This window comes from Pristiophorus japonicus, chromosome 11, assembly GCF_044704955.1.
Source record: "Pristiophorus japonicus isolate sPriJap1 chromosome 11, sPriJap1.hap1, whole genome shotgun sequence".
NCBI classification, from domain to species: Eukaryota; Metazoa; Chordata; class Chondrichthyes; family Pristiophoridae; genus Pristiophorus; species Pristiophorus japonicus.
The window spans coordinates 207,346,802-207,368,625 of record NC_091987.1 but is presented as its reverse complement, the minus strand read 5'-3'; the positions used below and the strand labels follow the sequence as shown (position 1 = coordinate 207,368,625).

At 47.0% G+C, this 21,824-nt stretch overlaps 1 protein-coding gene across 3 annotated transcripts in view; it reads left to right on the top strand.

Annotated features, from left to right (window-relative positions):
• The window catches only part of sidt2 (SID1 transmembrane family, member 2), a 94,849-nt gene that overhangs the window by 45,144 nt on the left and 27,881 nt on the right, over positions 1 to 21,824 (top strand). For 2 of the 3 annotated variants that reach the window (XM_070894466.1, XM_070894465.1), the window contains exons 11-15: positions 5,317 to 5,388; positions 8,171 to 8,242; positions 15,525 to 15,640; positions 17,907 to 17,980; positions 20,876 to 20,942. In XM_070894466.1, the coding sequence (XP_070750567.1) occupies positions 5,317 to 5,388; positions 8,171 to 8,242; positions 15,525 to 15,640; positions 17,907 to 17,980; positions 20,876 to 20,942 (401 nt within the window). The remainder of the gene's footprint in view (positions 1 to 5,316; positions 5,389 to 8,170; positions 8,243 to 15,524; positions 15,641 to 17,906; positions 17,981 to 20,875; positions 20,943 to 21,824) is intronic. The other variant, XM_070894467.1, reaches the window with a different exon arrangement.

Below are 21,824 nucleotides of genomic sequence, written 5' to 3'. Positions count from 1 at the left end.
GTATTTATATAGCGCCTTTAACGTAGTGAAACGTCCCAAGGTCCTTCACAGGAGTATTATAAGACAAAAACTTTGATACATAAGGAGAAATTAGGGCAGATGACCAAAAGCTTGGTCAAAGAGGTAGGTTTTAAGGAGCGCCTTGAAGGAGGAAAGAGAGGTAGAGAGGCGGAGAGGTTTAGGCAGGGAGTTCCAGAGCTTAGGGTCAATGCTTCAGAATGATTGAGCAATTATAATCAGGGATGCTCAAGAGGGCAGAATTAGAGGAATGCAGACATCTTGAGGCGGGGGGGGGGGGGGGTTTGTGGGGCTGAAGGAGATTGCAGAGATAGGGAGGGGGCGAGGCCATGGAGGGTTTTAAAAACAAGGATGAGAATTTTGAAATTGAGACGTTGCTTAACCAGGAGCCATTGTAGGTCCCACAGGGATGAGTGGGACTTGGTGCGAGTTGGGATACGGGAAGCTGAGGTTTGGCTCACCTCTAGTTTACGTAGGGTAGAACGTGGGAGGTCAGCCAGTGGAATAGTCAAGACTAGAGGTAACAAAGGCACGGATGAGGGCTGAGCAGATGAGCTGAGGCAAGGGCTGAGATGTTACGAAGGTAGCTAGAACTGGCTTTAAACGAAGGGCAAGAGGGCAATTGACAGACTGCACCCAACTGGCTTTAGCTTGTCTTCTCATTCATTGCTGCCGAGTGAGATTGTGAACCTTGCAGGTATCAAATGCGGGTATCGATCAGTAGTGTTCGCTCTGTTTCCCCCCTCCTGCTGCAGAAAGTTGGACTTAGAAGCTCAGCAGCTGTTATTTTTTTCAAAGTTGGATATACGGAGAAGCAAAAGCAGGTACTCTGTTCTGTTTGTTAATGAACTCAAGGGGGCAATTTTAACCCAACTTGCTGAGCAGAAACCTGCCGGGTGGGCAGTTAAAATTGCCCTGGCGCTTACCTGTCCGAAAGCCGCCATGATTTGCAATTTTAACCTGCTGTCCGGGCAGCCAGGATCCGCGCAAGGAGACAACAGGGTCCTTCTTTACATAGGCATGTCGTGGCCCAACTGCCATTTTAACTCAGGCCTGACTGGGGAATCCACCTGGGGTTAAAATCGGGGCATAATGCCTGGTGCAGGTGTAGTGAGTGCAGTATACCTTGCAGCCTGCCTCCAATTATGTCAACAGAGTTTGGGAACATTAATAAAATCTGCTGGTAGACATTTAAATTCCTATTCATGCGTTTCATTTCTAGTCTTCATTGCGAAGGTGATGGAAATATAATGTACAATGTAGCTTTTAAACCTCAGTAGGCTTCATGGAACAAATGAGGACAGGATCATTGCTAAGTTCAGCAAATTAGTGAAACACATTATTTTCTAACATCTGCTTAAATGACAGTACAGGTAGAGCGTCCGAAATCCGGAAACCTCAGGACCGAGGCCATTCAGGATTACCGGTATTCGGAATATTGTTCCGACATCCCGAATCCGGAAACGCCTGGGCCGAGGTGTGGCGTGGACGGGAGTGGGGGACCGGCGGAGGCTGATGGGGAGGGGTGGGGGTCACGGAGGGGTAGGGTCGGCGGGTCCGGGTTCGGCAGCATCGGCTGTAGCTCCGGGGTTGGTGGTTCCGGGTCAGGGGTCGGCTGCGGGTTAGGGGGTCGGCCGTTCCAGATTAGGGGTCAGCGGCCGGGAAAAACTTGCGTCGAAGACCCGCAAAAAAGATAAGTTAAAGATTTTATTTTTTTATTCTTTTTCAGCCATTTAGTAGGTGAGGGTTTTGAGAATGTTTTGTGAATTTTTATTTTTTGTTTTTTGGTATTTTTGGAGGGGGGTGGGGTGGTTTACCCTTCCCTCGGCCCAACTCGCGGCGGTATTCAGTTTTTAAAAAATGTCCGGATTTCGGAACATTTTCCGGATTTCGGACGGCCCCGCCACGGATCGGCCCGGTGTACAGATTCCGGAACATTCCGAATTTTGGAACTCCGGATTTCAGACACTCAACCTGTATCAACAACTTGTATTTATATAGAGTCTTTACATAAGAACATAAAAATTTGGAACAGGAGTAGGCCATCTAGCCCCTCGAGCCTGCTCCGCCATTCAACAAGATCATGGCTGATCTGGCCGTGGACTCAGCTCCACTTACCCGCCCGCTCCCCGTAACCCTTAATTCCCTTATTGGTTAAAAATCTATCTATCTGTGACTTGAATACATTCAGTGAGCTAACCTCAACTGCTTCCTTGGGCAGAGAATTCCACAGATTCACAACCCTCTGGGAGAAGAAATTCCTTCTTAACTCGGTTTTAAATTGGCTCCCCCGTATTTTGAGGCTGTGCCCCCTAGTTCTAGTCTCCCCGACCAGTGGAAACAACCTCTCTGCCTCTATCTTGTCTATCCCTTTCATTATTTTAAATATTTCTATAAGATCACCCCTCATTCTTCTGAACTCCAATGAGTAAAGACCCAGTCTACTCAATCTATCATCATAAGGTAACCCTCTCATCTCCGGAATCAGCCTAGTGAATCGTCTCTGTACCCCCTCCAAAGCTAGTATATCCTTCCTTAAGTAAGGTGACCAAAACTGCACGCAGTACTCCAGGTGCGGCCTCACCAATACCCTGTACAGTTGCAGCAGGACCTCCCTGCTTTTGTACTCCATCCCTCTCGCAATGAAGGCCAACATTCCATTTGCCTTCCTGATTACCTGCTGCACCTGCAAACTAACTTTTTGGGATTCATGCACAAGGACCCCCAGGTCCCTCTGCACCGCAGCATGTTGTAATTTCTCCCCATTCAAATAATATTCCCTTTTACTGTTTTTTTTTCCAAGGTGGATGACCTCACATTTTCCGACATTGTATTCCATCTGCCAAACCTTAGCCCATTCGCTTAACCTATCCAAATCTCTTTGCGGCCTCTCTGTGTCCTCTACACAACCCGCTTTCCCACTAATCTTTGTGTCATCTGCAAATTTTGTTACACTACACTCTGTCCGTGGAAACGTTGAAAAATGTCGTTTCACAGAAGAATAATCAGACAAAAATGGATGCTGAGCCAGAGAAGGAAATAATCGGAAGGGTGTCCAAAAACTTGGTTAAAGCTTGGTTTTATGTAGAGTTTTGAAGGAGGAGATTGAGGTGGAGTGATTTAGGGAAGGGCTTCCAGAGTATGGGGCCCAGGCAGCCAAAGGCACTACCACCAATCATGGTGCAAAGGCAAGGGAGAGATTCCCTTGGATTTATTGGTAACTATCTTATATTTATGGCCCCTAGTTCTATTCTCCCCACAAGTGGAAGCATCTTCTCTACATCTACCCTATCAAACACTTGCATAATCGCAAAGGCCTCTTGTCAGCCCTCAGTCTCCTTGCTGAGAAACAATTTACCTTGACTTGGCTTACGTCAAAATGTATTAATGGGTAATTTGAACGAGGTGTCACTGGGTCATTTATGGCGCTCCTCCTTCCCCAAACATTTTGGGGAAAAATGCTCGCCTTATGTTTCTAGACCTCAGTTGAGAACAATTGGCAACGTGTTTTTTTTTAAGTGACAATCCAGATTGTTCTGGTCAGAAGCCCATTTTGATTTCCCAACCTTGCAGTCACGCACGGTCAGTTAATTTTGTTGCGTGTCATAAGAACATAAGAATTAGGAACAGGAGTAGGCCGTCCAGCCCCTCGATCCTGCTCCGCCACTCAACAAGATCATGGCTGATCTGGCCGTGGACTCAGCTCCACTTACCCGCCCGCTCCCCATAACCCTTAATTCCCTTATTGGTTAAAAATCTATCTGTGATTTGAATACATTCAATGAGCTAGCCTCAACTGCTTCCTTGGGCAGAGAATTCCACAGATTCACAACCCTCTGGGAGAAGAAATTCCTTCTCAACTCGGTTTTAAATTGGCTCCCCCGTATTTTGAGGCTGTGCCCCCTAGTTCTAGTCTCCCCGACCAGTGGAAACAACCTCTCTGCCTCTATCTTGTCTATCCCTTTCATTATTTTAAATGTTTCTATGTCTTGAGTCTGAAGCTGTATACGTTGGTGCTGTGCCTTGGTAATTAATTTATTGGGGGGGTCAATTACATTTTTGTGAAGGCCCTGATTGACTCCATGTGGACCTGGCACATGTCCCTTCATCTGATGGTTCCTGGCCCATTCACGGGCCAATTAGACCACAAGATAGGACATTCATTGTTTCAGTGCATAGCCAACGCAGATCATGCGCTAATGGTTAATCTAGAAATTAGTAATTGGAATTTTTTTAATAAATGCACAAGATTTATGCCATTTTTGGTCCAACTGTTTTTTTGCGTACAGTAGGGTGAGCAATGTTAATACCAGGGAATGGAGAACTTTCCATTTTGGACCCTCAATGTCAGCATCAAGCACTTCCAGGTCAAGTTAAATGCAGAGGAAAGCTCCTTATACCCTGCCGTAATGATGGGCCTTGGCCACAACCTTAGGAGCGCATTCCTACTGCACAAGTGAGAGATGTTTCCAGTTTCTGCACCAGCCACAATGTGGCCTCTAAATGCAGTTGCCAATTTGGCACCTCATTAAGGGGCAGTTTTGTGCTGTAGGTCCATGCCTGCTAGGAATTGGGCTAAGGCTGCCCCAAGCTCATTTCACATAGTAAAATTTGTCTCCGCAAAATGGACGATAGCAAATTGAAAGAAAGAACGGTTTGCATTTATATAGCACCTTTCACGACCACCAGACATCTCAAAGCGCTTTACAACCAATGAAGCACTTTTGGAATGTAGTCACTGTTGCAATGTGGGAAACGCGGCAGCCAATGTGCGCACAGCAAGCTCCCAACAAACGGCAATGTGATAATGACCAGATCATCTGTTTTTTTTGTTCGGTTGATTGAGGGATAAATATTAGCCAGGACACCGGGGATAACTCCCCTGCTCTTCTTCAAAATAGGGCCATGGGATCTTTTACATCCCCCTGAGAGAGCAGATGGGGCCTCGGTTTAAAACCTTATCCGAAAGACAGTACCTCTGACAGTGCAGCACTCCCTCAGCACTGCACTGGGAGTGACAGCCTAGATTGATCTGCTCAAGTCCCTGGAATGGCAGCTCATGCACACCGCTACTGATTTTGTTTTCCTTTGAAGTGATGGTAGAACGGGCTGTCGATTCGTAATTGCTGGTTGGTGTTACTGGCGAGGACCAATTTCACCTCCGTCAAGTTTTCAGCTGGTAGACAGCAGAGCCCTTCACGTTAACAGTCTGGACTGGATTAGAACCCTGGTCCCAGAGGTGAATTATATGTTTCCTTTCATGCATTACTTAAAACCCAGTGGTTTGTTCCATTTCAGCTGGTAGCTACACTCCGCAGAGCTCTGATCTCTACACCGGAAGTTCAGCGTGTCAAAGTTACGGTTCCTTTGGTAAGACCAACTATTAATGACGTATTAAGGCTAATGCTAAGTGTATCGGGGCAAGCTCTGCTCTCACCGCTGTGTCTCGCTTAACGCCAGTGCGGAGCAGTGAATCGGGTATGGCGCTCAGCATGCCTGATTTGAGACGCTTCCAGTTTTCCGATCACTAAGACCAGCGATTTCCGTGCCCGATTTTCTAACCCACGCTCCCATCGAGCAACACTGGAGTGGAGTCTCCAATAATGGACCATTTTTAAAAGTTCATTCTGGGAATGAAGGCGCTGCTGGCAAGGCCGGCTTTTATTGCACGGCCCTACATGTCGTGAGAAGTTGGTGGCGGTCGGCCTTCTGCTCGACCCGTATTCTTTGTAGTGGTTGGACACAACTGAGTGACACAACTTCACGGGGCAGCCAAGTTGATGTGTGGGACTGGAGTCACATATAGGCCCAGACCGGGTAAGGACGGCAGATTTCCTTCCCTAAAGGGCATTAGTGAACCGGGTGGGTTTTTATGACAATCCGGCAGCTTCATGGTCACTTTTACCGATGCTAGCTTTTTATTTCCAAATTTTTCAAACTGAATTCAAATTCCCGACCAGCCGTGGTTCTTATTAGCCGAGGCTTCTGGATTACTAGTGCAGGTTTATAAAATCCAAGAGTTATCCAAAAGCACCTTCATGTTTGCCAGTGTATTTTACTGTAATATTGTACAATAACTGCAAAAGTCTCTGGGGCCGAAATTGCGTAGCGCCCCGATTGGGGGCGGTAACAGCCGCGAGGCGGGATTTCCGTCGTCGGGCGCAGAAGTCCTGCCCCGCGATCTAAATTCGGGTTCCCGCCACCCCCCCCCCCCCCCCCCACAGAGCAAGTGGAGCGCAAAATAGCGTGCTGCACTCGCTCTGTGGGGCGTGAGCTGGACGGAAGGACTCCGCGAAGGGTACAGCGGGACGCGTAGCGCTACCGCACAAACCGGGCCCTCCCCTTCATTCAAGGGGAGGACCAAGCTGCCGACTCCGCGGGGGAGAAACGGAGCCATCCCTGGACCAGCAGGGAGTGGGGGTGCCGTGGCCTCAGCCTGATACACAAGCAGAGGACCGGGGCTGGAAGATCGCAGCACGCACCCCGCGATCCAGCAGGCCGCGACCGTTAAGTCGGCCATTATTTTTCAATTCGCCACCTCCCCCTTTAAATTTTGGGTACCCTGCGAGCTTCAGGGGGCGCAACCGAATTTTCCCACCGGGGCGAAAACGGGTCTCGGCGTCATCGCAGGCGCAACGAAACGGGGCGCTGCCGGTTACCGCCGCCGCTAAACTTCGCGGGAGTCGTTTGCGGCACGCTGTACCCGGGTGAAAAGTCGTTTACGCCCCGATAGCGCCCCCCCCCCCCCCGGAAGGCGCTAACGGGAGGGGCAAACGCTCCGACTTTCTCCCCCTATGTGAGCACCTTTCTATCGAATCTTGAAGAGGAAGCACGGTTAACGCTCTGGGCATGAACACGGCTTACTCTGGATCAACGCACGATAGATTTCCCGAGAAATCTGATTTGTTCCTGGTTTCTATAAAAGTATCAATGGCACCTTGAATTCCAATCCTGGGATTGGGATTATTTGGATCAGTTTTGGGTTTAGCCGAATTCCTGTTCCCTGGTTAGGCCCCACCTGTACTACCTCCCCAGAGAGGTAGGAAGCTGCTTACTTTCACCGAGCACTCCATCAGGCACTGGACTAGTAATCCATGGACTAATTAACCGGGACTAACACTCCGGAAACCTGAGTTCAAATGCCACGATGGCAGCTGAGGAATTTAAATCAGTCAATTAAATAAATCTGGAATAAATCGCCAGTGTCAGTAATGGTGACCATGGAACTACGTATAAAACCCATCTGTTCACTAATGTCCTTACCCAGTCTGCGCATTTTTGTGACTCCAGACCCACAGCAATGTAGTTGACTCTGAACTGCCCTCGGAAATGGCCACTCAGTTGTATAAGGCGGCTCACCAGCACTTTCTCCAGGGCAACTAGGGATGGGCAATAAATTCTGGTCTTGCCAGCAACGCCCACATCCTGTGAATGAATTTAAAAATGGTTATTTTGGGGTAATTGCACCAGCTGAGCTGGTACGGATCGATCCACAGACAAGGAAGGTTCCAGGTTCTTCTCCCAGATAGTGTCGCATTGGTGATCTCAGTTGGGGCATCAGTACTGGCTCTGCAATTGCTAGCGGGGGCGGGGGGGGGAGGTGAAAATCAGTTCAGGTTCCCGTTCCTGATCAATGTCTGGTAGCTCCTTGTGGAAGCTTTGTGTGTGTGTGTGTGTGTGTGTGTGTGTGTGTGTGTGGACATTCGATGAGTACAGGGTTTGCCCGCGATGCCAGTATGGTTGAATAGCCAAATGCCATTCACCGTATAGGCTCACTCATGGAGAATGGCCCTTTTGAAGTGGCCTAGAAAGCCACTCAGTTATATAAGGCGGCTCACCAGCAACTTCTCGAGGGCAGTTAGGGATGGGCAATAAATGTTGGTCTTGCCGGCGACACCCACATCCCGGGAATAAATAATTTTTTTTAAACTGTGGCACTCACTGGGGCTAAGGTCGGGAGGAGTGGGGGCAAGTACTGAGGTTAATTACATGAGGGAGAAAAGAACGTGTTGATGGGATTAGATGGAGAAGGGGGGCGAGGAGGCTCGAGTGGAGCATAAACACCGGCACGGACCTGTTGGGCTGAATGGCCTGTTTCCGTGCTGTAAGTACTTTGTAAATCTAAGAGACTTATCTTCATTGGTTGTTGCAGAGAATGGCTCCATTCTTGGATCTGAGGCGATCACAGACAGCATGGAATCAGATTCAACCTACGGTTACATGGGTAAGGTGGCAACTCACATCATTACAGCATCGCAATGCACAATCCAGAGTTTGCTTCAGATTATTTCATTGAGCATTCTAATCAGTCAAATCAGTAGGGTTGCCAACTCTCCAGGGACGAAAGATTAATTCATTTTTTGGGGGCACTTAGGGAATCAAGGGATTAGGCGGGAAAGTGGAGTTGAGGTCGGAGATCAGCCATGATCTCGTATTGAATGGCGGAGCAGGCTAGAGAGGCTGAGTGGCCTACACCTGCTCCTATTTCTTATGCTCTTAATTTCCCGGGCACGTCTGTGAGCAAACCAGTGGGAAAATCCCAGGGACATAAAAAAATGTTTTTGTTCCTATTCTTTGAACACTTATTTATTAGTTATAGAAATCATAAAATCATAGAAATTTACGGCACAGAAGGAGGCCATTTGTCTCATCGTGTCCATACCAAGAGCAATCCAGCCTAATCCCACTTTCCAGCTCTTGGTCAGTACCCCTATCGGTTACGGCACTTCAGGTGCACATCCAAGTACTTTTTAAATGTGGTGAGGGTTTCTGCCTCTACCACCCTTTCAGGCAGTGAGTTCCAAATCCCCACCACCCTCTGGGTGAGAAACATTCTCCTCAACTCACCTCTAATCCTTCTATCAATGTCTTGAAATGTATGCCCCCTGGTTATTGACCGCTCTGCTGAGGGAAATATTGGGAATGGGGTAAAAGGACTGTTTGATTGTGTCGGGCCCAAGACTGCCTAAAGTGGAGGAAGAGCATCCGGGAGGGCGCTGAGCAACTCGAGCCTCGTCTCCGAGAGCGTGCAGAAAACAGGCGTGCGGCAAACCAGACTCCCCACCCACCCCTCTCCTTCAACCACTGTCTGTCCCACCTGTGACAGAGACTGTAATTCCCGTATTGGACTGTACAGTCACCTGAGAACTCACTTTTAGAGTGGAAGCAAGTCTTCCTCGATTCCGAGGGACTGCCCATGATGATAGTGATTGTGTAGGGTTGTTGGAGCCAGGAGGTCATGTGATGAATCCTCTGGGAAGACGTCCAACCAGAGTGGCAGCCCCAGATTATACACCTGTTGGCAGGTTAAGTTGTTACAGACGGCTGACCACTTTGACCAATAAAGATCCCCTCACACCAACCGCAGAGACCAGGAGGGTTCCAGGCTTGATCCCAGTCTGTTGTAGGAATTTCTTTTTATTATTTTGAACAAAGGTTTTTCACCACCAGATTATTCACTGAAGAGAAAACATTGTGGGGTGTGGGAGCTATCTGGTCTGTATCCGGCGACAGCTGACTGCAGCGCGGGCAGGTGCAGCGAGAGTTCGTAGAGGGATGTGATCGGGGCCCAGGAGAGGCGCGGGTTCAGGGCCCAGAAGAGGCGAGGGCCCAGGGGCAGCACGGGCCAGCCCACACTGCGATATGTCTGCGCACTAGGCCCGTGCAGCAGAGCTGGTCTCCAGTCGGCTTGGTTAAACCCTTGCCACTGGACCAAGACCTCGCTCTGTCAAGCCCGTGTGGTGGCTAGTGTGCAACGGCCACCACACGTTAAAACAATCCACGCACAGGCATCTTCCACCCTTCAACATGTAGTTCGGGACCTGGAATATTGGGTCCTTCATTGAAACACCTGTGAACTCATTACTTTTCGGCATGGAAGCAAGTCATCCTCGCTTCGAGGGACTGCCTATGATGATGATGATCTGTGACTGTTGGGTCAGCCATGTGATGCGTTCCTTTCCTCACTGCAGCACTAGTCTCTGTGTAAATGAGATGCGTGTCCTCACTCACTTCCCTTGTTCATGATTGAGGAACCAAACTCGAGGGGCAAAGGGCGGGACAAGATGAATTAAACCAGGAAGAGGTGATGAGGGGGCGGGTGGGGACAGAGGGGGGGATATTCCAAGCATGGGTTTTCAAAAGACAGGTTAGCTAACGAGGCAGAGCGGCAGAGAAAGTAAGAAACGGATTTGGCAACCACACCAAGGCCATTCGAGCATTATTGTTCAGGATCTATGCGGTGATGATACGGAGATCTGCGCTAAAGCGATTGATTTGCCCGGTTCCAAGAATGTGCCAACAACATTTCAAACTAACCAAAGTCACTTTTTTTTCTCCCCCTCCACCAAGTGACTCATTTAAAGTTCCATAAAATTGCTTTTTACTCAATAGGTCAAGAACAGTTCACACGACAGAGCTTCTCTATTCGTCTGAGGGGTTTCGATATCGGTAGTGCCTTTTGTAATAGTTGAAAAACTTATTTTCCGCAAAATCACGACAGAATCACTGTGAGATGATGTGGACACTATCTGATCGGCATGCCCCAGATTCTCCAATCGCTCCTGGCCACTGCTCCCTATTGAAGCACAGACTTAGCAGTTTCATGTGAGGAATGTTCATGCTATCAGCCCCAACATTCCCTTCAAGCTGCACGGCTGCACAGCGCTCCAGGGGTCCCACGCAGCCGGCCTTTCAATGTATCAACTGCGCATGCGCGATATTTTAAATGGACCGTGCAGCCCCTTAAAAGGGCCACGCGGCACCTTAAAGGGGCCACAAGGAGCCAAACAACATTAGTGGAAACATTGAGCAGCACTTCAAGGGTTAAGTACCTATTATTTTAAAGTAATACGAGATTGGGGATTTATGTCAAAATACATTTTTGTCTCCAGCCACCTTTTGCTCTGTGTTTTTAAAGGTTGGATTGAAAACTGAAATAGGTTTGTGCCGAGTTATCTGATCGCAGTTGGGCTCCTAACCTCTGGGCTAGGGAGGGCTAAAATCAGCCAGGGCTCCAACTCTTGGTTGTCACCCCCATCTACCTCTCCAGCAAGTATGCGTGGACATTAGTCAAGGGCTAAAATATGATGGTCCCTGTGGTGGAATAGCCTGCTGACGCTTACTTGTCTGCTTACGGACGCTGGCTTTGCCTGCGACTGGAACCTTACCCAGTAAAACTCAGTGTCTTGAAGGGAGGAGGGGAGGAAATTAGGGCGGGGGAGGGGGGAAGTGGGGGGGGGGAGGGGGTAAAGAAACTAAAATAAATGCTATATGAACTTAGCCTGCTGCGTGCATCGGCCCGTGGGGTACCCGCTGAGTTGGGATTTTGCTGATGCGTACAAGATTGAACCTGCTAAGTCTGTGTGCTAAATATGGATCGCTGTGATTTCAAAATATCCTAGCGCAGAAATACGGCACAGTGTAAACGCAGCAGACCCTCTGTGTAGTACTCTCGTTGGGAACTGACTCTAAATTGGTGAGGGGTGTGTTTAGACAGAGGGTACGTTCACAGGTTATGTTTTTAATAATTTCAAGGTTATGAAGCGAATTCACAAAGTTGCTGAAGGGATCAAATCCCAGGATACACATGTTAAAAATGAGGAAGTTAGTTGTAAGAAGAACATAGGAACAGGAGGGGGCCATTCAGCCCTTCGAGCCTGTTCCGCCATTCAATGAGATCCTGGCTGATTGGTGACCTAACTCCACATACACGCCTTTGGCCCATATCCCTTAATACCTTTCTATCAATCTCCAAATTAAAATTAACAATAGATCTAGCATCCATTGCCGTTTGCGGAAGAGAGTTCCAAACTTCTGCCATCTTTTGTGTGTAGAAGTGTTTCCTAATTTCACTCCTGAAAGGTCTGGCTCTAATTTGCAGACTATGGCCCCGAGTCCTAGACTCCCCAACCAGTGAAAATAGTCTCTCTCTATCTACCCTATCTGTTCCCCTTAATATCCTGGAAACTTCAATCAGATCATCCTTTAACTTTCTAAATTCTTAATCTGGAATGTCTTCTAGCGTGCCACAGTATGAACTGAGCAGATGATGTATATTTGATGGTGTTGGTTGAGGGAGGAATATTGGCCTTAAACTTCTAAATTCTAGGGAATACAATCTTAATTTGTGTAATCTCTCTTCGTAACCCTTGAAGTCCGGGTTTCATTCTGGTAAACCTACGCTGTACTCCCTGTGGAAGCTGGGACATTGAATAAATTTAAAACAGAGATAGACAGTTTCTTAACTGTAAGGGAAATAAATTCCACACCAAGTCCGAGTACAGTGAAGGAAAACGTCACAGTTTATTCGTACAGAGTGCTCTGGGAGAAGTGGGGAAACTCCGCAGCTTCACCACACCTTCTCCCCGAGCGAAGTTTCCAAGTTACAATTATACCTTTGGGGGCGGTCCCGCCCCCTTACACCATTGTCCAATTATCTAACATTTTTGTAACGTCTTACCCTATATGGTAATGCTATGACAATCTATCTTTACATTGTGGTAAGTCAAAGGTTAACTAGCATACGCACACATAAGTGGAGTTATTTTCCTCGCATCAGCAGCAAAACAAGGATACATCTGTTGCCTTTCCAACCGTCCGTTTCCCTACTTCCCCTATCTTCATGACTCAGGGTCACCGGACTTGAGACTATACTTGCTTTTTGCTTATGTATACATTTTTTTTACTTGACTACTCTCCTTGTCCCATAATTCATCAGAGAAAGACAGAGGAGCTGGCTACACATTATAAAAGTTACAAAGGTTATAGGTTAAGAAATTTCTCTCCAACATTAACCGATAAGGGAATAAGAGGTTATGGGGAGCAGGCAGGGAAGTGGACCTGAGTCCAAGATCGGATCAGCCATGATCGTATTAAATGGCGGAGCAGGCTCGAGGGGCCGTATGGCCTACTCCTGCTCCTATTTCTTCTGTTCTTATATTCCATCCAAGGCAGTCAGTCAGAAGGACAGTCAGTTGGAACCTTTTCACCAATGGGTAATAGTGTGGGATAAGTTACTGGGGACGACCATTGTAATGGATGCTGTAAGCAGGTTTCAAGAGACAACTGGATTCCTGGAGAGGGGAGGAGTTGAAGAAGATGGTGAGAATATAAGAACAGGAGCAGGGCTGTCCGACCATTGAGGATGCACCTTCATTTTGTTGGCCATGGCAACTCTATCGTTTCCTACTCTCTCTCCCTCTCCCTTAATACTCTTGTAAGCATCTATCTCTCTTTTAAACCTAGCAACTGATTCGGCAGCTATTGCCTTGTGGTGTTCTACATTCTGAGAACCCTTTGTGTGAAGAAGTTGGGTCGTTGGGTCTGATCTTTCCAAAAAGGGAGTGGCTTGTTGGGACTAATGGGCTTTTCCTGTTCCTAAACATCCATGGGCTCTTATGTTACAGGTCGTAAAATCAGGTGCATTGTACTAGAGGTCACAGTCTACCCGAGAATACTACAGAGTGAATGTCTGCTGCCTTTCCAAGGATATGTTCAATTGGGTTCTTAAATTCACCTCAAATCAAGTGTTGAGGCCACTCCCTGCATGCCCTGTATCCATGGTGATCTAATCTCTGCGGATGTTGGGAGTCAAAATACAAACGTGAAAACAAATTTCTTCAAAGGACTAGTTATGTAGCTTTCTCAACACTTGTCTCCAGAGGTCCTTCATTGGTAGAGTCAGGTGACGGAATGGGGTAACCTCAGTCCAACCCATGAGGCACATGTGACATGTGTTACACAAACTGCCTGTAGTTCACACTTAAGAACCATTTGACTACAACACAAAATAACCTTCTTATGATTTGGCTAAGAGCAAATATTTTAAAAGAAAGACTTGCATTTATATAGCACCTTTCACAATCATTAGACATCCTAAAGTGCTTTACAACAGTGAAGTACTTTTTGAAGTATAATCACTACTGTAATGTAGGAAACGCAACAGCCAATATGCGCACAGCAAGCTCCCACAGACAGCAATGTGATAATGACCAGATAATCTGTTTTATTGATATTGATTGAGGGATAAATATTGGCCAGGACCCTGCTCTTCTTCGAAGTAGTGCCATGGGATCTATTACATCATCCTGAGAGAGCAGACAGGGCCTCGGTTTAACATTTCATCAGAAAGATGGCACCTCTGACAGCGCAGCACTCTCTCAGCACTGCACTGGAGTTTTAGCCTAGATTTTTGTGCTCGAGTCTCTGGAGTGGGACTTGAACCCACAACCTTCTGACTCCGAGGCAAGGGTGTTACCCACTGAGCCACTGACTGACATGTTGATTCAAGCTGTTTGTAGACAATTCGGCAATAAATCTGAACGAGGAGCTCAGTGCAGTGTAGGACATAAGGTAGCATCATATTAGTGGAAATCAAACCAGATTAAATGCAATATTCTGTTATCCCATTTAATTAACTGGGCTAACAGCTGTATAAAAATAGAACATAAAGAAATGACTCATTAATCAACGCAAGTCAATTAGAGCAAGTTAAAACCCTGAACAGCATTGGATTTGAACTGTTGGGAGAGTCTCAGATGTACATGAGAAATTAAGACAAACACGTGAATATTAATCCATACACGTGCACAGCATTGAGTTCATGAATGTTAATGCATGCTCTACACACTCCTGAATATTAGTGTGCAAGCTATGTGTTATTTAGGGCTACCTTCAGGAAAAAGAAGCGTAACATCCAGCCAGACCAGGATGATCCAAGGTTCAATCCTAGATCTGTGCCGAGCTCGCTGATCTATGGCAGTAAGTGAGCTGCATTTGGCCTTTGACCCCTGGCGTACAAAGCGGTGGAAATCAGTCTGTTCCCGATTGTGCTGGATAAGTGCGTATTGGACCCAGAAGAGGCGAGGGCCCAGGGGCAGCACGGGCCCAGCCCACACTGCGATATGTGCACGCACTAGGTCCGTGCAGCAGAGCAGGTCTCCAGTCGTCTTGGTTAACCCTTGCCACTGGACAAAGACCCAGCTCTGTCAAGCCCGTGTGGTGGCTGGTGTGCAACGGCCACCCCAGGTTAAAAAAGATCCACGCACAGACATCTTCCACCCTTGGAGTTCAGGACTGGAATATCGGGTTCTTCATTGAAACATCTGCAAACTCATCCCTTTTGGTGTGGAAGCAAGTCATCCTCGGTCGAGGCATCGCCTATGATGATGTGGGGGGGAGGTGAGGACTAAATCTGCTTGATTGAGATGCCACCACAGTGAAACAGCCTGCCCCAGTGTTCACTGCCCAGTATCAGACCTGAAGATTGGCTGTAACGGTGAGAGTTTAGAGATTAGATAGCACCCCCTGGAGCAGTACCCCAGACAAGAGTTGGTACTTTTCCACGGCATTGCCGCGTCCAGCCCATTGCGCCTCTGGACAGTGTGAGCAGTGGTGATGCTTTTGTCAAGGATATTTGTTCTGTCTCCTCCTGTGAACAGAGTACTTTGCGGCCCCAATGCTTTGTGCACGCGGACCTTTCGTTAACCTTTCCTGCCCCTTCACAGAACGGCCACTAGAGAACGTGATCCGACCACGCCTCGATTCCCTCAGCTCCATCGAGGAAGATGAGTACGACACGCTGGCAGACATCGACTCCGATAAAAATGTCATCAGAACCAAGGTGTGTGTGCTTAAATTCACCGTACAGCTTCTTTAAAAAATGTTCATTCACGGGATGTGGGCATCGTTGGAAGGGCTGGCATTTAAAAAGAAAGACATTTATATAGCGCCTTTAACAACCACCGGACGTCCAAAAGCACTTTACAGCCAATGAAGTACTTTTGGAGTGTAGTCACTGTTGTAATGTAGGAAATGTAGCAGCCAATTTACGCACAGCAAGCTCCCACAAACAGCAATGTGATAATGACCAGATCATCTGTTTTTGTTATGTCAATTGAGGGATAAATATTGGCCCCTGGACACTAGGGATAACTCCCCTGCTCCTCTTTGAAATAGTGACATGGGATCTTTTACATCCACCTGAGAGAGCAGACATGGTCTCGGTTTAATGTCTCATCCAAAAGATGGCACCTCTGACAGTGCAGCGCTCCGCTGGAGCATCTGCCTAGATTTTTGTGCTCAAGTCCCTGGAGTGCAATTTGAACCCACAATCTTCTGACTCCGAGACGAGGGTGCTACTCACTGAGTCACGGCTGACACGGATACAATGGATTCGCTTGCCAGGCCACTTCAGAGGGCAGTTCAGAGTCAACCACATTGGTATGGGGCTGATAGCAAGTATCCTTCCCTAAGGGCATTTGTGAGCCAGTTGGTGTTTTTATGACAATCTGACACTTTTACCGGCACCGGCTTTTTGTTTTGAGATTTCTTTTACATTCTCCAACTACCATTGTGGCATTTGAGCTCACGTTCTCTGCTGAATTACCAGCCCAGACTTCTGGATTACTAGTCCAGTAACATAACTACCACCATTCTGGCCGGAGAGTCTAGAACACGGGGTCACAGTCTCAGAATAAGGGGTCAGCCATTTCGGACTGAGATGAGGAGAAACTTCTTCACTCAGGGTTGGGAATCTTTGGAATTCTCTACCCCAGAGGGCTGTGGAGGCTCAGTCGTTGAGTATATTCAAGACAGACATCGCTAGATTTTTGGATATTAAGGGAATCAAGGGATATGGATATAGTGCAGGAAAGTGGAGTTGAGGTAGAAGATCAGCCATGATCTCATTGAATGACGGAGCAGGCTCCAGGGGACGAATGGCCTACTCCTGCTCCTAATTCTTATGTTCTTATGCGGTTATGTATCCCCTGTTATTGTGCTATTGGTTTCCTTATCTGTCTTCCTTTGCTTTAGAGCCAAGATCCTCTAACAGCTGTGTTCTGCCAGTAGCAAAATACTGCCAAACATTAACTTTGTTTATTAGTACTCTCAGTCCCGTGAGATTAGACGCAGAGAAACCAGTGTAGCAGGGCACAATGCGTTCCTTCGAAACTCCTTCACTATTTTGATTGAGGCTCTAACCCATTTAAAATAAAGTGCTATACAACTGATTTTAAAAACACTTTAGAACTTGGAGCAACTTGGTGAAAGAAAGATTTGTATTCATATAGCGACTTTCACGACCTCAGGGCGACCTAAAGTGCTTCACAGCCAATGAAGTACTTTTTGAAGTGTAGTCACTGTTGTAATGTAGGCAACGCGGCAGTCAATTTGCGCACAGCAAGCTCCCACAAACAGCAATATGATAATGACCGGATGATCTGTTTGCTGGTTGAGCGATAAATGTTGGCTAGGACACCGGGAGAACTCATTTACTCTATTTCAAAAAGTGCCGTGGGGTCTTTTATGTCCACCTGAGAGAGCAGACAGGGCCTCGGTTTAACGTCTCATCTGAAAGACGGCTCTTCCAACAGTGCAGCACTCCCTCAGTACTGCACTGGAGTGGCAGCTGAAATTATGTGCTTAAACCCCTGGATTAGGGATTGAACCCATGACCTTCCGACTCAGGCGTGAGAATGCTACGCAGTGAGTCAGGGCTGGTGTAATTTAAGTTCTTCAATTCTATTGTCTGGAATGAATAGTTCCATAATTCATAGCGTCCATTTATGCCACTTCTCCAGGGTTCCTGCTGATTGTCACGGTAATATCCCACATTCCCCCGCCCCCCCCCCCAAATGTATTTCAGTTACAGGTTGTTGCTGAGATACAACACACGTTCAGAACCTAACTGTGCGTGAACCAGAAAGGTCGGTGGTGAGATGTTGAATCTGCTTCTAATTTGCTGAAAGCGGGCACTGTGACCCACAATGCTTGTGTTACGTTTTGCAGTCTGCACGTCGCTCGACATTCCCAGGACCAGACCACACGCTGGAAAAGAGCAGCAAACCTTTTTCTGAAAAATTGTTTCTTTCTTTGTGTCTTTGCAGAAGTTTCTGTACGTCTCCGATCTTGCTCGGAAGGACAAGCGAGTCCTCAGTAAAAAATACAAAATCTACTTCTGGTTAGTTCCTTTTCTAACGTCGGGAATTCGCTGAGTTGTTTTGGTTGTTGTTCATTTTCCTTGTCCCACCCCTGAAGACTAATTCCAGCTGGGATATTGTTTCGGGAGCACCGTCCGCCCTGAAGTGTTTGCCCAAGTAGCCGCTGTTCATGAGCTTGGGCAGGCTATTTAACCACGGAGGGCCATCACAGCCTTTCTTCACTGGGAAGGCTTACTGTAATTGTACAGGGCCTTGGTGAGACCACACCTGGAGTAGTGTGCACAGATTTGGTCTCCTTACCTAATGATGGATATACTTGCCTTAGAGAGAGAGTAACTTAGGTTCATCAGACTGATTCCTGGGATGGTGAATTGTCCTACGGGTAAAGATTGAGGAGACTAGGCTTATGTTCCCTAGAGTTTAAGAATGAGAAAAAAGACTTGGATTTATATAGTGCCTTTCATGACCACCGGACATTTCAAAGCACTTTACAGCCAATGAAGTACTTTTAGAGTGTAGACACTGTTGTAATGTAGGATCTCATTGAAACATATATAACATTCTTACAGGGCTTGACAGGGTAGATGCAGAGAGGATGTTTCTCCGTCTAGAACCAGGGGTCACAGTCTCAGAATAACGGGTCAGCCATTTAGGACTGAGATGAGGAGAAATTTCTTCATTCAGAGGGTGGTGAATCTTTGGAATTCTCTACCCCAGAGGGCTGTGGATGCTCAATAGTTGAGTATATTCAAGACAGAGATCGATAGATTTTGGATATTAAGGGACTCAAGGGATATGTGGATAGTGCGGGAAGATGGAGTTGATGTAGATGATCAGCCATGATCTTATTGAATGGCGGAGCAGGCTCGAGGGGCCGAATGGCCTACTCCAACTCTTACTTCTTATGTTCTTGCATCCAACATGTGTCATTTCCAGTACAGTGATGAGGGTTAAGAACTCTGGCAGATTTTTCATGCCTTCCTTGCTCAAGAGCCCCAATTATGCTGCAGTACAGCTGTGGCTGGGATCAGCAAACTTAGTACAGACTGCAGATCAGATCTAGGATTTTCACCGTGTGGCGAATTTACCAACGAGGCCACCGGGACAGCCGTTGAGCAGAGAGTTAATAAAACCAGTAGCCCGTGAGACAGACATGTATGTAACCTGGTGAAAGGGCACCACAGATGTGGGACTTGTGTTACTCGTGGCTTCATCGTAGTTGAGGAAAGGCAGGCTGGCTATTTAAGGCGTACAGCTAATGGGACACGGGAGAATTGCTTCTGAGATGGGTGCAGCATTCATTAGCTGATAGCGGGAACTTTAAATGAACAGTGTGAGTGGGGAGGAAGGGTTGTTCCAACCATCTCTTCATGAGAGGGAGCTCTGTCATCTTGTGCGCTCTTTTCTGTTGTCACACAAAAGGGTTTCTGATATTACAAAATGGTAGAGAGAGATATCACCATTCAATTCCAGGAGTGAGGGACTTCGGTTACATTGATATACTAGAGAAGCTGGGGTTGTTCTCCTTGGAGCAGAGAAGATTCGGAGGCCATTTGATAGAGAAGTTCCAAATCATGAGGGGTCTGGACGGAGTAGATAGAGAGAAACTGTTCCCATTGGCCGAAGGGTCGAGGAACAGAGGACACAGGTTTAAGGTGATTGACAGATGAACCAAAGGTGATGTAAGAAAATACTTTTTTACGCAGCGAGCGGTTAGGATCTGGAATGCACTGCCTGAAAGGGTGGGGGAGGCAGACTCAATCTTATCTTTCAAAAGGGTTTTGGATAAGTATCTGAAGGAAAAAAATTTGCAGGGCTACGGGGAAAGGGCGGGGAAGTGGGACCTGTTGAGAGTCGGCATGGGTTCGATGGGCCGAATGGCTGCCTTCCGTGCTGCAACCATTCTATGATTCTAGGAACTCAATGTCAGAGTAGCAGGAGGCTTATGCCAGCACCTTGTGACTCACACTGTAGCGATTCTCTATCATGTGACTCACTCGCGGGATCCTGTACCATGTGATTCACTCCAGTGACCATGTTGCTGGAGTGGGACCAGGGATGAGGGATTTCAGTTCTGTGGAGAGAAGCTGGGATTGTTCTCCTTAATGCAGAGAAGGTTAAGAGAAGATTTAATAGAGGTGTTCAAAATCATGAACGGGTTTGATGGAGTAAATAAGGAGAAACTGTGGCACAAGGGTCGATAACCAGAGGGCACAGATTTAAGATAATTGCCAAATAAACAAGAGGCAACATGAGAAAACCTTTTTTAATCACAGCGAGTTGTTGGGATCTGAAATGCACTGCCTGAAAGGGTAATGGAGGCAGATAAAATACTAACATTTAAAAGGGAGTTGGATAAATCCTTGAAGGGAAAACGAATGACAGTGCTACGAGGAAAGAGCAGGGGAATGGGATTAACTGGATCGCTCTTCCAAAGAGGTGGCATAGGCTCCATGGGCCGAATGGCCTCCTTCTGTGCTATATCGCCGAGAGCGTGCAGAAACCAAGCGCAGGCAGCGGAAAGAGCGTGCGGCAAACCAGTCCCACCCACCCCTTCCCTCAACGACTATCTGTCCCACCTGTGACAGGGACTGTGGTTCTCGTATTGGACTGTTCAGCCACGTAAGGACTCATTTTTAGAGTGGAAGCAAGTCTTCCTCGATTCCGAGGGACTGCCTATGACGATGATCGTTCTATGATTCTATGTGACTCGCTGTGATTCTGTTGGGGTTGCTTTCACAGAATATTTCAAGGGAGATTGCAAGCCCTGGATGTATTTTAGGGATAAATATCGACATCTGAGAGCAAATATCATCAGTCCGTGTGACTTAAGCTTCTTTATCAGTTGAATCTCAGGAGGCTGAAGCAATGTGCCAGTACATTAAGAATTGACTTTATCATCTTTCACTTGTCAGGAATATCGCGACGATAGCAGTTTTCTACGCATTGCCGGTGATTCAACTGGTTATCACATATCAGACGGTAAGGAGCTGAATGAATTCACACCATTCCACACTCCCATGACACCCATACACTTGGGGAAGGGGCCGGGGGTGTGAATCGTTGGGGTGTGGGCCATTGAAGGGTCTGAACACAGCTCTGTGCCAGGACTGTTCAGTAATGTATTTTCCAATTGGCAAAGGTCAGGTATTCTGATCCCAAGTCCAGCACTCAACTGACGGAGGAAGTCCTGGTGACACCATGGACATGATAGCACTGAAAGTGCTCTCTCTGATGTCATCAAACTGGGAGTGCAGTACAAAAAGTTCTTGACCTTTTGGCCCTGGATTTGCGAGTCCCCAGTGCTAGGAGACAGGATTAATAAATGATCTCCCAGTAAAGGATCCTCTAGGAATGAGTTACCAGAACATGGTTGAATTTCAAATTCAGTTGGAGGGTGAGAAAGTTGGATCTCAAACCAGTGTCCTCAGCTTAAATAAAGGAGACTACAAAGTATTGAAGGCAGAGTTGGCTAAAGCGGACCGGGAAAATAGGTTAAAGTATGAGACAGTTGATGAGCAGTGGCAGACATTTAAGGAGATGTTTCATAAATTTTACCAAAAATATATCCCAATGAGAAGGAAAAACTGTAAGAGAAGGGATAACCATCCGTGGTTTAACGAAGGAAATAAGGGATGGTATGAAATTGAAAACAAGGGCATACAATGTGGCCAAGACTAGTGGGAGGCCAGAGGATTGGGAAACTTTTAAAAGCCAGCAGAGAACGACTAAAAAACTGATTAAGAGAGGGAAGATAGATTATGAAAGTAAATTAGCACGAAATATAAAAACAGTAAGAGTTTCTACAGGTACATAAAAAGGAAAAGAGTGGCTAAAGTAAATGTTGATCCCCTCGAGGATAAG